The sequence below is a fragment of the Maylandia zebra genome, linkage group LG7 (genome assembly GCF_041146795.1).
Source record: "Maylandia zebra isolate NMK-2024a linkage group LG7, Mzebra_GT3a, whole genome shotgun sequence".
Classification (NCBI taxonomy): domain Eukaryota; kingdom Metazoa; phylum Chordata; class Actinopteri; order Cichliformes; family Cichlidae; genus Maylandia; species Maylandia zebra.
This window is the reverse complement of record NC_135173.1, coordinates 50,652,753-50,669,977: the sequence shown is the minus strand read 5'-3', so window position 1 is coordinate 50,669,977 and position 17,225 is coordinate 50,652,753. Positions and strand designations below refer to the sequence as shown.

General features: G+C 40.4%; 1 protein-coding gene across 4 annotated transcripts in view; it reads right to left on the bottom strand.

The window, feature by feature from the left end:
* ptpn13 (protein tyrosine phosphatase non-receptor type 13) overlaps positions 1 to 17,225 on the bottom strand; it is a 49,650-nt gene that overhangs the window by 15,944 nt on the left and 16,481 nt on the right. For all 4 annotated transcript variants that reach the window (XM_004549686.2, XM_004549687.2, XM_004549688.2 and 1 more), the window contains exons 5-18: positions 15,702 to 15,887; positions 15,352 to 15,439; positions 12,731 to 13,363; positions 7,506 to 7,598; positions 5,790 to 5,889; positions 5,074 to 5,266; positions 3,192 to 3,266; positions 2,922 to 3,093; positions 2,405 to 2,555; positions 2,151 to 2,289; positions 1,846 to 1,998; positions 1,243 to 1,425; positions 928 to 1,090; positions 321 to 744 (exon numbers count right to left, since the gene is read on the bottom strand). In XM_004549686.2, the coding sequence (XP_004549743.1) occupies positions 321 to 744; positions 928 to 1,090; positions 1,243 to 1,425; positions 1,846 to 1,998; positions 2,151 to 2,289; positions 2,405 to 2,555; positions 2,922 to 3,093; positions 3,192 to 3,266; positions 5,074 to 5,266; positions 5,790 to 5,889; positions 7,506 to 7,598; positions 12,731 to 13,363; positions 15,352 to 15,439; positions 15,702 to 15,887 (2,753 nt within the window). The remainder of the gene's footprint in view (positions 1 to 320; positions 745 to 927; positions 1,091 to 1,242; positions 1,426 to 1,845; positions 1,999 to 2,150; positions 2,290 to 2,404; positions 2,556 to 2,921; positions 3,094 to 3,191; positions 3,267 to 5,073; positions 5,267 to 5,789; positions 5,890 to 7,505; positions 7,599 to 12,730; positions 13,364 to 15,351; positions 15,440 to 15,701; positions 15,888 to 17,225) is intronic.

The following is a 17,225-nucleotide window of genomic DNA, read 5'->3' as shown; positions in this document are numbered from 1 at the left end:
TCAATTACAGGCTGGAGTTTTATATGTCTCTGTAGTGCAGAGTAGTCTCAGCAACAGATCCTCAGTAACTTTAGTCTGCCCTGAAGAGACTGACAGTGAAATCTAAACACATGTACAGGACCCCATACTGGAGGAAAAAGGCATTGAATAAAAAGATAAGAAACACATAGTTTTCTTATTTATTTTTCTTATTTATTCTTATTTCTTATTATAAAGTTAAATTCAGCATTTGCTCATAATTTCCTTTCATTACGTTTCATCAATCTTATGGGAAATAATCCGGGTCTTGCTTTTGACATGTTTTGCTTTTCTCAACTCACTTGTCCTGTTGGTGTAGGATAGAGTCTGTGTCTGAGCTGGCTCGCTGATGTTGCTGGAAGTGAGAGGCCAGTTGGTTGGCTTGTGGCTGACTAAGTCCGCTGTGTGACTGACCACGATACAACTCTGCCAGCCTGTCCTCCGGAGACTCTGGCATTTGCCCGAGGTTGTGGTGGGAACGACTCATTGCTCGGGGATTGGAAAGGACCGTGGAGGCCGCTGGATTGAACCCTGGAAAGTGAAGCTCATCTTGGACTAATACTGAGCCAGACAGTGCCTTATTGAGGGCTGCCTCTGAGTATGAGATTCTCTTCAGTTGGTCTGGGTTGGAGCGTGTCGATAAACTTGGGGCCAGGCTGCCCGAACTCTCTCTCATACCAACGGCATCTCCACTCCGAGAGTCGAGGGAGTACTGCAAACTGTTTTCTGGTGAGCGGGAACATGAAAGACATAAAAGTCTGTCATTCTATAGTAATAATAATCATTAGTGCTTATTAACATGAGGCAGGTAATTCCAAAGAGCTGATTCGTTGATTTATTCCAATTAGTGTTGCCTGTGACAGATGCATCAAGTTAACCCTCATCTCTATAAAAAAAAAACAACCAAACCTAGGTCTTGCTGCTCCTGGTTGTTTTGGCGAGCCTTCATCTGCAGGTGGAACTTATGCTGATCCGAACACAGCTGTAGCAAATACTGACATGTCTTGTTGCTGTCTGTCTGAAACAGGTGCTTAATGCCATCTGATGTGTTCTGAAGGCAAATCTTCTTTTTCTGGAGGATTACAGACAAAAAAGAAACAAAAAAATGATAATATTAATAAACAAAGTTAAAATGGCCATCAATTGGATTACACTATAGTGGAAAACAAATACTGGTATACTGTAGTACAGGTTTATTTCGAATAATAAGAGTCAAGCGCGTACTGCAAAGGAAATCTTCTTTGTCTCCCTCCAGGGGAACCTTAGCACTGGGGTACGATTTCCATTAAGGACTTCAAAAATGAGCACCCCCTTGGAGTAAACACCCAGCATGATCCCTGTCTGAGATCTCTTCTCAGGAAGCACTCGATGGAAGTGGACTCCATATTCTGTCAGCTTCTGGCTCATCTTTAAAGACAAGAGAGATGGTACTAAGATACTCAAATAATAATCAAATTAACATAGAAAACAGGAACTTTCCAAATGAGAACCAGGGGTTAGTTTTTTGGGGTTTTTTTTCAAATTAAGGTTGATGAGGAAGCAAACATCCGTTTTTGTAGTCTCCAATGAGACAAAAAATACAACAAAATGAAATTTAAACAGACATTTTGCTCTTGTTACGGTACTTATTTTTTGTCAAACATACACTGCATGTCAGTCCTTCTGCCGAAGTAAACTGTTTGGTATAAAATAATCATTTACATCACAAAATAAAAACCTTGAGTTGCAATTTATTACTGAAAAAAATAACTTCAGCCATAACTGAATATATTTTTGATATCGACATGAAAACTGAATTTAAACGCAGTCTACTTAATTATTGCCAACCTTAAGGAACTCAAACTCCGCCTCAGATTCTGTTGCTCCGTAGTAGTTGCTGTGAAGCTTTGGCAGATCCTCCCTGATGGTGGTCTGGCCCACTTTGTCCAAGACAGACATCGAGAGATAGTGCTCCATTCGGAAATAAGTCTTCCCATGGAGCTGCAGGATCGGGATTAATGAGATTATTTTTAAGATACTTTTATTGTTTTATATATACAAGAGTCAAATGAAATACATTTTTTTTTAAAGTCATACGAGAAAAGAAACTTTTAGTTGACTGATAACAAACAGATAAACAGCTGAGTGGGTACCTCAGGTTGATAGTCACCAAATTCAGCCTGCAATGCCAGAGAAGCCAGCAGCATGGCATCTTCTGTGCCGCAGCGCACTCTTTCCTCCAAGATGTCCTTCCTCAGCTGTAGGTAGTACTGATGTTTGGTCAATGCGTGCCTAGAATCCACAGAAAATCACTTTAAGCGGTTAATATGCCAACATGAACACACTGTTATTTCTTTATGTAACGACAGCACACATTTGGCTTTTCCAGCTAATTGTGTGCACTTACTGTATTAAGTTGATATCTTCAAGGAAGAATTTGATGCGGAAAAAAAGGTTAAAAAGCATGTCAGATCTCCTTTTCTTGGACTCCTCCTTCCATCCCTCTGGGGCCACTTTGGATAATTTGGCATCAAGATCAACGAAGAAAAACTCATTTTCTGTGTGTGATTTTCAGGATGAAAGGGTTAGAAAGTCAAGTTAGGCTGTCTTAAGCTTTGCATCTTTACAGGAAATTGATCAAAATGAACAACTAAAACCAACCAAACCGATATTTGTTTATGTGCATTTATACACTTTTAAACTTTCCACTTCAAAAATGAAAACATTTATTTCGAATACAATTTGAGTTAATTTTAAAGAACTTTTAAAATGCTTTTTTCTTATGTGAGAATTAAGACCTCTGGGGGCAACTACTAAAGACTAAACAAACAAAGAACAACTGTGAAACACTTATCAAAATAACACAAGATCACATCCATTCTCTCACACACACACACACACCTCAAACCACAAACACACAATACCTTTGAGGTATGCGAGGCCGAAGAGATGATGCTCCACAAGTCCAGTGTGAGCAACCACCATGTCAAAAACGTCTTTACACACTGCCTTGATGTCACAGCTCAGCTCCAGCTTTTGGCCATTGAGCAGTACCACACCCACCTTCCTCTGCACTTCTTCCACCTTCCCACGTTTCTTGAGTTAAAGAATACAAAGCATGGAGTAATGGTTTACAAACAGATATAAAAATATGAATTCTTTGGCTTCAAGATGGCATAACTTTACATTCTCACCATTATTGACGAGGGAACAGATAAGGGCACGCAGGGCTCGCTGGCCATCTTCACAAACTCGGGTCCGTGAAAGTTCTACCACATAATAAAAAAGTCACTGTTAGACTTAAGTTTTATTTTACCAGCACACTAAAGGGTCTTTTGAAAATTACAACTGCCCTCTCACCCATGATATAAAATATGCATAACACAAATACTTCACACTAAGCTGCCACTTTATTAGGTATACCTACTCAGTTGCTTGTTAATGCAAATATCTAATCAGCCAGTAATTTGGCAACAACCCAGTGCATTTAGGCATGGAGACATGGTGTAAACGACCTGCTTAAGTTCAAGTTGAAAATCAGAATGGGGAAAGAAAGGAGGATTAATGTCACTCTGAATGTGGCACGGTTGTTGGTGCCAGATGTGCTGGACTGAATATTTCAGAACAGGAAACGAAGGCCAAAATTCACACAGGCTCACTATAAAAATTGAACAACAGAAGATTGGAAAACATTCCCTGGTTCAGTGATTCTTGATTTCTTCTGAGAGACTCAGATGGAAGGGTCAGAATTTGGCCTTAACAACATGAAAGGATGCATCCATCCCACCTTGTATCAAGGCAACTGGTAATGTTGTAATAATGTGGGAGATATTTTTTCTGGAAAACCTTGGGCCTCTTAGTACCAAACAACATAACCACCTTCAGTATTGCTGCTAATTACGTTTATCCCTTTATGACCACAGTATGCCCATCTTGTGACGGTTACTTCCAGCAGGATAGCATGCCACAAAGCTCAGATCATCTCAAACTGGTTTCCTGAACATGACAATGAGCTCACTGTACTCAAATGGTCTGCACAGTGATCAGATCACAATCTAATGGAGCCCCTTTGGGATGTGGTGGAATGGCAGATAGGCATCATGGATGTGCAGCTGAGCAATCTGAAGCAACTCTCTGATGCCATCGTGTTAATATCCACCAAAATCTCTGAATAATGTTTCCAGCACCTTGTTGAATCTGTGACACAAAGAATTAAGATACTCTGAAAGCAGAACGGGTACAACCAGGTTCTAAAAAAGGTATAACTCAAAGTGACCAAAGTGACGTAGTTTAAAAGCTCTCAGCAGAGCATTATGCACTCATTTGCAGGTCAGAGAGAGATATGAATATATGCTTTATAGTGTTGTACACATTTCCTTGTTGATTTTTTTGTTTTGTGTTTTTGCTATAATTGAATCTCACATGAGTCAGAAGAGCAGGACTCCTCTTCCTTAACTCACATGCTGTAGGTTTTTCCAACTGGAAACCTTTATTTCCTAAATTCCACCAATTATAATCAACCACAAACACACTAAAAAGTCTAGTCCTAGCAAGGGTGCTTAATTTATTGGCAATATAATATTCTATAGTATTTAGGGTATACTGGGAACAGCAACACAATTGTTACCATGCTTACCAACTGTGTTGATAAGCATGGTAACTACTATTTGGTATTTGGTAAATACTGCCAAATTAGACCATCGCACAAGGGGAAAAAAAGGGAGGGAAAAAAATCCACACGTCCCACAGTCCTACATACTTTTAATTACTATAAGGAGGCTGAAATGAATTATGTACTCCAGTCAGCAGTTCATCTTTAGAGCATCAACAAGTTTGCTGCCAATGAGCTCATGTGAGTCTAAATTATACATCCATCATCAAATATTGCAATGCAAACACGCTTCAAGGCCACAAATGCTCAGAACTTGGATGCCGTTCTAGAGTTAGTGTGCTCCATAGTGATTAAAGAGCCTTTCTATTTAAATAAGAATGTCTTTGTAAAGAAAAAAAAAAGGCCAAAACTGCAAGAAAGATCATAATTAACAGAACATCAGTAATACTGCTACATGTGCAAACCTTGAGTTTGCGTGGAGGTACAGAAGAGGTATAGAGAGACTCTTGAAGGGCCAAGGGGTCATCTGTGGGGTAGAGGTTGGCCCTGGACAGCCTGTGGGCCATGTGGGCCTGAAGCCGCTGTACTTCCTCCTCCTGCCTCTGCAGCAGCAACTCTGCTCCAACCAGAGTGTCTTCAGCTCCCCCCTCATTTTGCCTGCAGGGAAAAGAAGAGAAGAGGATGGGTGTCAGAAGAGTCTGATGCTGTCTATAAGCAGAAAGGAAGCTATTCTCTCTGTGCGAGTGTGTGGTGGGGTTTATGTGAAGATACGTCTTCTATTTGGACACTTTGTTTCATTTTTTATGTAATGGACAAGTTTAAAGCTAGCAGCAAAATGGCTTTTTGTGTACAGCTGATGTTTTCGCTTTAGCATTCTGGGGAAAAAGGGAAGAAAAAGGGGCTCTGCTGTGGGACAAATTGTTGAGCAGGCTGAACAACAGCAGGCAGTTCTGATCTATAATGCCAGAGATTAGAGAGAGACAGAGAATGTTGAATGTGGATGTCACATTAGATGACCTCACTAGTGAAGCATGGAGCTGACCCTGCCAAGCCACACCAGCTGTATGTTTGTGGCTTAGAGTACCAAACAGGATAGCTTCCACATTCACCAGGATATTTGTGATGTGGGGGTGGGATGGGTGAGGGGCACGTGAGGGGGGTGGGAGAGACTGGGCATTACCTGTGTCTGTTTGCATTGTGGCTTGCCAGCGCCAACGCGTCATGTTCGGTTAGAAGTGCCAGCTGGGAGCCATACCTGCCAATTTCACCAGGTTTCTTAGCTAGAAAAGACAGCAGAATGTCAGTACAATAAACAAAAACAAAGGAAAATACACATCAATTAACATGAATACTTAGGTCCATCATGTAAGTATGCCAAAATTAGCTATACAGGCTAATTTTCCTCTGCAGTCACCAGTAGGCTAGTGGCATTTTTTTTTTTTTTTTTTTTTTAAACATAAAGAGAACCCCCCCCCCCCAAAAGATGCAAAAGCATCCAAGCATAGAGGTGCACAAAAAAGCCAAAGGGCTAAATGCTGTTTTTACATTTTTATAGTAAAACAGACACGCACACATGGTGCTGCAAATATACCTGTCAAAGGTGCAATTATAGAAGAGTAAAATCAGCACAACAAATGGCATCTCTGTTGCCTTGCAATAAAGTGTGCTGCATTACAGCAACGGTAGGTGTAATAAAGTAATGACATACAGCTTTTCTGTCTTATAAGTTATTACTGAATGCATGTTTAAAAACAGGTTTGGATTTAGTAACACAAACTATGTTAGAGATGCTTTAGAATTCCACTACATTCTAGTGAATAATATAGATCCACAAGTTTCTTTTTCAGTGTTAAACTTTGGTGCAGGGTTACATTAGAATGGGCTTCAAGTCTTTTTGGCCTTTAACTAAATTTTGCAGCAGGGATTTGTTTTTAGTGATATGGATGGAAAAAGTTAGCCAGTTAATGTCTTAACCTTTAGGCTGATCTTAACTGAACTCCTCATTGACTAGCTCAGCCTTCTGTTGTGTTGACAATTTTAAGTGAATTAATCTTGAGTAGTCCTAGTGTGGAAATGGTAAATGGTCTGTATTTATATAGCGCTTTACTAGTCCCCAAGGACCCCAAAGCGCTTTACATATCCAGTCATCCACCCATTCACACACACATTCACACACTGGTGATGGCAGCTACATTGTAGCCACAGCCACCCTGGGGCGCACTGACAGAGGTGAGGCTGCTGGACACTGGCGCCACCGGGCCCTCTGACCACCACCAGTAGGCAACGGGTGAAGTGTCTTGCCCAAGGACACAACGACCGAGACTGTCCAAGCCGGGGCTCGAACCGGCAACCTTCGATTACAAGGCGAACTCCCAGCTCTTGAGCCACGATCGCCCTTACATTATGCACACTACTACTACAATAACAATAAGGTGCATTGCACAATTTCATTTTTCACTGACAGTGGAAAGGAATTCTTACCTTATGCAATCTTACATAGTGAAAGGCAACATGCAATTTGTTTAGCGGCATCAGACAATCAAATAACAGCAGTTGATTGGAAGTTACCTCAACATGGGAAACTGCCAGGTCTGCTGCTGTGCTTCTAAATCAAGCAAAAGCAGCGGCACTTCGCTTTAAGCCTAAAAAGTGCACTATGAAGTCACCGTAAGCCACTGCGGAAACTGAGTATTAGCAGAACAGCCACAGCTCAGTATGGCTCTCTCATGTTATTATTAAGTGACTGATTTATTCTCTTGCATGCACATAGCCAAGATGAGTTACATGTGTGCGGCACCTATCACCTGTTAGTTACATTTCATAGTATGCTATGTGTGGGTGGGATCGCCATTAAAAGCGTAATAGCAGTAAAGGATTTGTCAGTGGCGTCTTTTACCTTGCCTGTAATCTGGATCAGAGGAGGCGAGTGAGGGGCTTTCACTGGATGAACTGTAATCACTGTGGTACCTGTGGTGGGTGTGGACTGGATCTGGCAACAGAGAAATTCATTTGAAAATTATGTATTATACAAACCACACAGTAGTATAGTAATAACAATAATAACATCAATAACAACAAAAGGGATAACTTCATGCACTTAATACAAATTAAGGTGTTAAGGTGAAGCCGTGTATTTGTCAATGTTACATAAAACAGAGGTTTACAATAAGTTGTATGAGACTTTATGGGGCTAGGACAACATATGAATTGATGGGCGCATGTTTTCATTTACTCCACAATCTACTGAAACCAAACGGTGACACTAAGCCTGTAAAATAATACACACAAAGCAGGATTTAGTCATGCTGTGGGTAAACACTCCTAATGAAAGGCATATGTACCTACAAGGAAAAGCAGATTTAGCAAGTGTATGCAGGCATGCCTCCAGTCAGGTTAGAATGCTTTTTTTTTTTTTTTTTTTTTTTAATTTAAGGCGTAAACTTTTGTCTTGCTAGACTGGGTGAACCACAGCACCACAGCAAGTACAGACCAGTTCCCCACACTTAAATGTTTCTCAAAGCAAAGCCCAATTAACTTAATAATAACCTAAAAATCTGTGGTAACTGAGAAAAAACAAACAAACAATATGATTCAATCTGAAACCTACCCTAATGTATCATGTGCTCTTTGCATTGTACACAGAACTTGAAAATCCTGCTCCTCAGTACCAACTACATAGCTTGAATGAATGGGATTCCCAAGTCACTGCTAAGGCATTTTATTTTACAGTTTCACAAAACAACAGAGTTCAACTTGTACTGATCTCTGTCTTTCGTAAACATGTTAAGCAAAAAAAGCATTGTGGCCCGACAGCCACTATAATGTTACTTAGAGGAAGGAGGACTGGTTGGACTATCACCCAAAATAGTTTTCCATCTTCCAGTGGACGGTGACTCATTTCCTTTAACACAAAAAGGTGCACAGAGGAGCAGTCTTGTGTAATTTACAGTAAGTTACCCATGCAGTCACAATGACTTACATTTCTGCTTCAAAGCCCTCACTGAGACATACATACGTGCAGTCACCTGCCTTTATACTTAGGTGAGTTTTAGAAACACTGAGGTGAAGAATACAATGCAGAGAAAAATTATCATCATGAAAAAGCTTTTTCAAAGAAGAGGAGCTTACAACAGCTAATAAAAAAAAACATATTTATCAATATGGATTACTTAACAACACTTTACTGAGCTTCACAGAAAGGAGGAAACATGATAAAAAGCAATAAAGCATTTGATTTTAAAGGAATCTACTTCTACTATTTCAACTACGATGTTTTGCTATAAGTCAGAATGATACTGGAGGTTATTTCAGTTTTATCAACCTTGTCAAGGAAGGAAAAAAAAATAAAAAAAAGAATTGTAACCCCACTGTTAAAAAAAACAACAAAAAAACAACAACAAAACAACCCCTACCCTGACTCCCTAAGTCTGGTGAGGTCCTGGAGGTGCTAAAAATAACAGAAAAAAGCTTGGAGCCTATCCCAGATAAATTTCATCCAGGGCGGGGCACCCATTTTGACAGGTCGTTGGTCAATCCCGACAACCACACTTACGAGTTTCCTCCTCATCTAACCCGATTGTCTTTGGACTATGGAAGCAACCGAAGCACCTGGAAAAACCCATGCAGAAAAGTTTGAGCCCAGCTGTGAGATTACCACACTGTGCTGACCCACGCAAAATATAAATATATTTTTATGAATGTGGCAACCTGAATCTGGATACAGATTTAAGATGATTCATGTGCCACACACTCTTTTTGGTCATGGAAACAGCACTAAATGAGTTAGTTGTAACAAAGACAAGAAAAAACAAATCACCCCAAAAAAACCCAAAAAACAAATAATCCCTAGGACCAGTGTGTCAGTCGGTGCTTTTAGGTAATTTCAAAAAGTAACAGAGATGATAACAGCTGAGTGGAGAGTGAGATTTCCCTCATAATGTAAATGTTTATAAGGAAGCAAGGGAACAGAAGGGTTAGAAAAATGCAGAGTTCAAAAAAGATGTAGTGCAAAGCTCATTCTCAGTGCCACCAATTATACCAGCTTCATTCACAGGAAAATATAAAGGAAACCGTAAAGGTAAATAAATAATGCAATAAAATCCTTCTTTTTCTTAAAGATTGTAATGACAGAAAAAAAGATGAGTACTTCTGTTGTTCGTATGTTTTGTTTTCTGGAAATACTTTGCAGGAGAGAGAGCACTCCACACAAACTTGCTGGAAAAGCAGCCTCTACATAACAGTCTCTACATACTTTAAGGCAAAGAGCATCAATTCTAGGAAAGAATTATCAAAGCATGCATTCACCACCAAGCTTTCTCCAGGCTGCACTTCATCTTTCATTTGTCCTCACATACATGTTTATCTCCATGATCTGACTTTATGTAGGTGACACCTCTGCATGTACTACAAGTGTCTACAGTCCTTCAGTCTTTAAGTATTTTACACTGAGAAAAAGACCCTACTCTGACTGTGCTCTGAGGTTATTTAGTCCCTCGGAGCACTAAATAATTGGACATTGGACATTATTCATAATGTGAAGAGGAAATAAGTTAGGTAGCTCAAATGGTTTAGAAATAACAAACAGTCAACAGCTTTCCACAAAAAAAAACAAACACTCAGCAATCTCATCTCCTGCTGACTCAAATAGAATAATTAAGACAATTTCAAAAGGCTGTGATTTACAGACACACCTCCCCTTCCTCTGGAGCAGCAGCGTTCTGTACCGCTGTCCAACATGGACCCACCCCGGCAGAAACCCACATAATCTGCTGCCAAGTGCCGGAAAAGTCCAATAATGTTAGGAATTCCCTCATCTGCTACGCATGACTCCTATTACAGCCTCCAGTTCGACAAGGAAAGCTTTGACTTATTTAAGACTGACACCAAAAATGGTGTGTGGGGGTTGTTTGAGACAGAAGAGCCCAGGTACAGACATGCCCATGCACACAAAGGCATGCACACAAGCACACAAACGTGAGCGTTGCAATACATTTAGACAAGACTTGTAAATGCACGCACACACAGAAGGGCAGTCAAGGGCTGTTTAACCCTGTAAAACCTGAGACCACTGACCACTGCTGTGCCATCACTTTCCTGCAGAAAAGAACAGAAAGAAGTGAGAGAGAGAAAAAAAAAGAAAAGGAAAAGAGGTCTCTGCCAAGAAACACATCCAACAAGGCCCCCTCCAAATGGTTTGTACTCAATTAGGCCCATTCATGGTGTAGCCAAAGAACAGTTGGCTCACCCTTTGCAGACACCCTCAGTCACTTCTGACGGCAGTAAACAAAGCTTCTCTCCAGGATGCTTTGTAATATCCATCATTTAATATTAATGAATAGTTCAACCCACTCAGTCTTCGTTGCACATTCACAAGCAATCACAAACACAACAGTAATGCCATTTTTCCCCACAATTCCTTGCTAAAAATCTCATTTTTAAAAAAATATTTACCACAGTGTTAAAGCCTGCAGCGTGTGGCAGTCATCCCAAAGCTTTAGTTTAAGTTTCTTTCAGTTTGTGGATCTTAAATTGGAAATATCTGCTGGACTTTTTTTAGTGACTCTTTAAATCTGGACCTTGTTTTTGTGTCATCTTAGCAGTTATATGAAGGTGTTGCTCATGCTACCCATAAGGTGTGAAGTGACAAAGTCTTGCACTTTCATGAGATGAAGAAATAAAAAAAAAAAAAACCAAACAAACCCTTAAATCCTCTAAATTACAATTGATACAAAGCAAAGGGGAGTGAAAGAAAAGAAGGCAAGAAGGTACTTGCTGGGGGATGAAAAGCCACAGCCGAGGAAAAGAATGCTTGGTTGGTGGTTCAGTCAGCATCAAAAATAGCTGCGAGAAAAGCAGGGAGGCTGAAGGCTGGACGGAGCACAGAGTGGGGATGTTGCAAGAACAGCAAGAGAGCAAGAGGTAGAAGACAGTGGTTTATTGTATGAAATCGTTCAAGCCTCATGCGCCTTAAACGGCTCTCAGCTGGCCAAGAGACATGTGACTCACTGCATAAACTTACTTTACTAAGAATTTCATAATCTCCAACAGGAAACTTAAAGCTCTTATAACAGATGACTGACGTGTTAAACAGTTCTGCTTGATGTCCTTGATTTAAGCATTGTGCTATTATTTTAAGACTATTTTCCTTTCAGTCTGTACACACTGAAAGTATGTAACTAGTTCGCATCTATCCTTTATATGCATGTTTATAGCCATGATAATTTTTTTTTTTTTTTTTAAAGGGATTTTGTATATAACATCTCTGACAGTCAGCAGCAGGCTAGAATTAAGCCAACCTATAATTACTGGTCACTGTAGCAATGAGTCATTCTGTCTAAACCTTGCTGCCCAGCCACCACCAAGCCAGCACCCGGTTCCCCATACTTCACAACACTTAGGTGGTAGTTACTACAGATGGATACGCAACTTGTAACTAGTCCAACTGTCTTGGTTGCTCACTTGATCCCGTTGCTTTCACTTTATTTTTGTCTTTCAGGTCAGGTCAGCTGATGACTCCATGCTGTGCCTGATAAATCCATGCACTACAGAGTCTGACACTTAACTTACATCAAGTGACCCTGAACTGGTCTGTTTTACTTAAGACTTCCTTCCTTGCCACAGTTGCAGACTAAACCCAAGAAATTTGTTGTGGCCAACCACACACATAACAGCAATCTTACATTTTTACACACTATAGGCCACATGTTGTATGCTCCGACAAAGGACTCCTAAGCACACATGACCAAAAGCAACCAGGTGCTTGTTGTTTGTGATGTGTTGAAATAAGGAAAGGCTTACATTGAAAAAACATCCCATGGAATGAAAACAACAGCTTGTTAGTCATTCTGTTTATATTAAATCAGCGCCAGCTTCCAAGAAAAGGCCAAAACTGCCATGATGGGTTTTTTTCCTAAAAGTGAAAATCATTCACAACACGTTGTCCACAGTAGGCGTCACAACCACAACGTGATACCACTTTGAATTACATGATTCTGGTTCGTATTTTGTTTTGAAAATTTGTCAAGGAATTTAACAAACACACAACAACACAAACTTAACCCTGAAAACATTCATTTGTACAAATTCTCTATTAAATTAAACCCCTAGCTTCAGCATACTCACCATCCACTGCTTGTCTTAGCGCCTGAAGTTTCCTCTGTTTTTCCTTGATCTTGTCATAGGCACCGGTGATGCCCGAGCCTACAGACAAGGCTGAGTGGTGATGAGGCTTCCGACTGTTCAGCCCACCAAACTCAAGGTATTGAGAATCCCTTTCTCTTAAAGCTTGCAAAGGTGATTTGCGCCTGCCACTGGAGTGTGTACTTAAGGCACTACTGCCTCTTCTTGCATCCTCCAAAGCCCCAAAGCGAAGAGCCTCTGGGTCAATGCAAGCCAAGTCCACAGAGGAAGCCCAGGTCTTCCTGGGCTGACTTAGCTTCAGTTCCCCACTGGAGAAAGGCAGAGATCTACGGTCCAGTTCCACAGGCCGGCCTTTTTGCTGGGGGTGAAAGGGGTGCAGATAGGGATAAGAACGCTGGGAATGGAGCGAGGGGGGCTTTGGGTAGAGTTCACTGGGTAAGTCAGAATTGGTGTGATAATCAGACAGGGAATACTGTAAAGCTGCCCCGTCATCCCCCTTCAAAAGATCCTGGATTGGCAGTGAGCCCATGGAACGACTAAGGCCTCGGTTTAGAGAGGTTTGTTCCTGAGTCTTCGCTCTGTAGCGCTCCAGAACCCGAGGGGCAGCACTCCTCCCTAAGAGCAGGGGAGAACCAAAATTTTAAACACCAAGCAGATACAGAGGCTGACAAGTGTTAAAATAGCTGCTTTGTGTCCAATAGTATATGACTGTTACACTTTTGCATGTAAAACAAACAACAGCAGCCCAAGGAATAAAAAGCTAATATTACTACAGTTCCTCAGTTTGTTGAGAAACTATTTTTCCATTGTTTTAAAAGGAAACCAAATTGTGGCCCAATAACTAACAATTTCTGCCACAAGCATCTTACAATCTAGCACTGCCTTTCCCCGAATAAGAACTTTTGCTTTCACCATCCATAAATTTTAAGTTTGCCTTTCCAGGCATATAAACAATACTAGTAAAGTCTATTTTTTTAGTGAGAAATAAACCAGTGAAGTATGCAGGAACAAAACAAAGGGAAGAAATACAGAAACAAGAGGGTAAACGGGCAGATGTTGAGGCCTGTAAAAAAATAAAAATCCTGCATGTGGGTTGGTTTTAATCTAGAAAGCATATGTTTGGAAATGCATTAAAGATAGCCAGATTCCAGTCTTCCAGGAACTCAGGAGGAAACTTGAAAAAACTTGACTGAGTAAAACTGGAATAAAAAAAAATTTATGCTGCATGTCTTTGATTTGTCAAAGAGGTGAGTTACACTCCCAGACACGCTGCCAGTCGATCACAATGATGACATGCACAGCATGTGTAAAAGGAACAAAGACAATATCTAAATTCCCTAAGCAGCAATAAGAACTTGGAGCCACTGGGTTAAGGGTGACACAGAGAGAGAGAGCTGGTCCTTTCAGAGGAAAGATGCTTAAGAACTGAGTAATACTCTTTGCATGTACTTTCCCTAGGGCTGGCTGGGGATCAACCAGGGAAACAAAGCACTGATACAAACAGGAGACCAGCAGCTACACTGATGACTCCAAAATATGCATCTGTAATCAATGCCATGCCGTGCTTACATAATGGAGATGGAAGCCATGTTTGTGCTCTGCTCTCCTCTTCATGGCCTGGAAAAATGCCCGAGTTCTCTCAGAAACCACTGGGAAGATTTGTTCATATTTTCCTGAATTAAATCAGACTCGAGGTTGTAACTTGGTGTTCCTCTCTCTGACTACTTTCACTTCTTTCCCACAGACTGCAGACTGAGTATGTCACTGATAAATGGTTAGAAAACAAGGTGAGCAATTTACATTTGATACTTTCTTCATTAAAATATATTTTTAATAAACATGTGGGCAACCAGCATAAACTGTTAAGCCCTCACAGCTTAAAGATTAGGGGTGAGTAAAACCACCAGGCCAGCATATTACGATGACCCCATGAGCTGCCGTTCTTTCGTGTTTTGCCAAACATTTTAACCGACTTATGGACCTCTGAAGGTGTCCCGTGGTTTCTGGCACCACAGAAGGAGCTCAGTAAGTTGTGAGAACCCCTAACACCCTTTCGCAATTTGATTGTTTTTCTTTCCATGAATAACTTTATACCGACAACAACAAGCACCCTGCATAGTTGGCTGTTTCAGAGATGAAGACTTGGCTACTGTCAATATAATCTTCAACACAATGGCAATTCACTATTCATCCAACATATACCAGATTGTTATTTAATCTTCCATGTCACAATGTTATTCTCTGTATCTATCAGTGGACACATGTTTTGGGTCATCTCTGGACTCGCTTGACAAATTGAATTTCAAAGTGTTCCCAAACGTTCTAAACAAAGCCTGCTTATCTAAGATCTGGTGATTTGTTTTAGAGAGAGGCTGAACTTGTGACCCTCATATGAAGATTACACAGAATGTAGGTAAACAAAACATTTAAGTGCAACGGACTAATATTTGCTGAGTTCGACACTAAAAATAAATAAAAACCTTATCGCGTTGGCAGCCTTTTATCCGCCTGCAGCCAATAGATACGACTCAGTGTGGAAATTAATGATTTTGAGCACACCACTGCAACGTTACTGTGTGTCACTTAGGTGCAGCTCATCTTACCTGAGGGCAACCCTTTGCCCCTCAGCCTCTCCCGAATCTCTTTGCTCCGCTCCGGAAGAGATTCTCTGTCAGTCAGCAAACCGTCCAGCTGTGAAAAAGACAGAAAATGAAAAACAAAGAGTGAGGGTGAAAGAAGGAAGACGTCCTGAAACATGTTCTATCAGCATGACCACATCACCTGTTGTATAATTCAAACCTAGCGTGCTTTTGGAAGAGCTTGTTATAGGTCTTTAACATACACTTAGCTAAGAAGCATTCTTCCTATAAAGGCTTCCTGACAGTTTCGCAAATATGGACTCTTAGACAGGAATGCTGGAATTTCATTATATATACATCATCACATGTTATACCTGAGAAAGGCTGCCCAGCACTGTCCTGACGAGTCTTCTGATATAACTGAAAGGAGGGTCACAGCTGGAGTTTCGGATGTGTTTGCTGGAGATGTCCAGGACTGTGCGCAGTGATATTCGACTCAATGTAATGTCATCACACATGTTGAGGAGTAAACTGTTTATGTGTTCTCCCAGCTCCATAGGCTGCATAGGGGTGGGGGTGTGGGGGGAAATAACACAGTTAAGATACAAACAGTGAAAAGAGCGTCTTGTTCTCAAGCATCCTGGCAAAAGGTTGGTCTAGATTTTAATTAGCGTCACAGTCACTACATGACATCAAATTAAACTTTATTAAATAATATCAGAATTCATCTCTCTGTTAAACGGAGAAAAGTTTGGCTGCTTTTGGACCGAACACTTTAGCAGTTGGGAGGGCTCAGCAGATACATTACAAGCAGTTGTTTTGATCAACAGTAGATGCACATTCACAAACAGGAACTGAAGCAAGGCTAGGACACCACCTAATGTTTTCATTCTTTAGTTTCTGTTAATCCTGTTTTCAGCTTCTTCATTTTCTCTGTTTTTAAAAATGGGAAATTTTGGTGGTGGATTCCTGTGTTTAATCAAACAAGGTACACTTTCATCTGCACATATCTTAAAACCTTTGTCTTATGATAAGAAAGTACCCAGTCCATGATGGAAGCTTAAAACAAAAAGACCCTAAAAACAGATTTCTGAGAGATGTGATGGTCCCCAATTCAGTGGTTTGTAGAAGTAAAAACACGTATACTACCTCCAACAGGTATTACATTATGAAAATAGTTTCTGTTATGTTATCCAAAAGTGCCTTCTTTACATGCATTTCTGTTCATTCTTCATGTTTTTCAACAAGTCGGATCATTTTACATCATGCAGGTGTATTGCCGGGGTATCACAGAAGTACTGTGTTGAGTTTTAGGTCACTTGGATGAAAAATTTTCCTACTTTAGATAAAGAATTGGGTAATTGATAAGATTTTAATGATATCAACTCCAGTACTGACTGTGCTTGTATCCCTGATTCTTTATCGATTTTCTGGGTAGTTTAAGAAAAAGAAAAATAAGACGACTCTGGTATGCCAAAGCAGTACTATTGTGATTTTTGCCTTGTTTTGCAATACATGACTGTCAGAAAAACATACCAGCAGCGATAACAGGTACTGATAAGACTGTTGGCATGTTGGAAGCTTTTCTTAGTGCCCATCACCAGTACAAAATATTTTTTATGCACTCGATCATCTTTTATTTTTTCATATTTTTTGGTACTGTAGCATTTGGCTGTGGGCAGTGAGCTAGCAACTGATTTCCAACATTTACCTTATCTTAGAAATAAAGGGGAGTTTTTCAACAGAGCGAATGTTGCAATCCACCCATTCCACAGACAAAATGCTTTGATTTTGTTTTTTCCTCCATATATCATGGGATTTTTCAAAATACGGGATGAACAAAGTATTTCTTTACCTATTCTACTGGAGAGTTGAGTAGAATGACATAGCGTTATGTG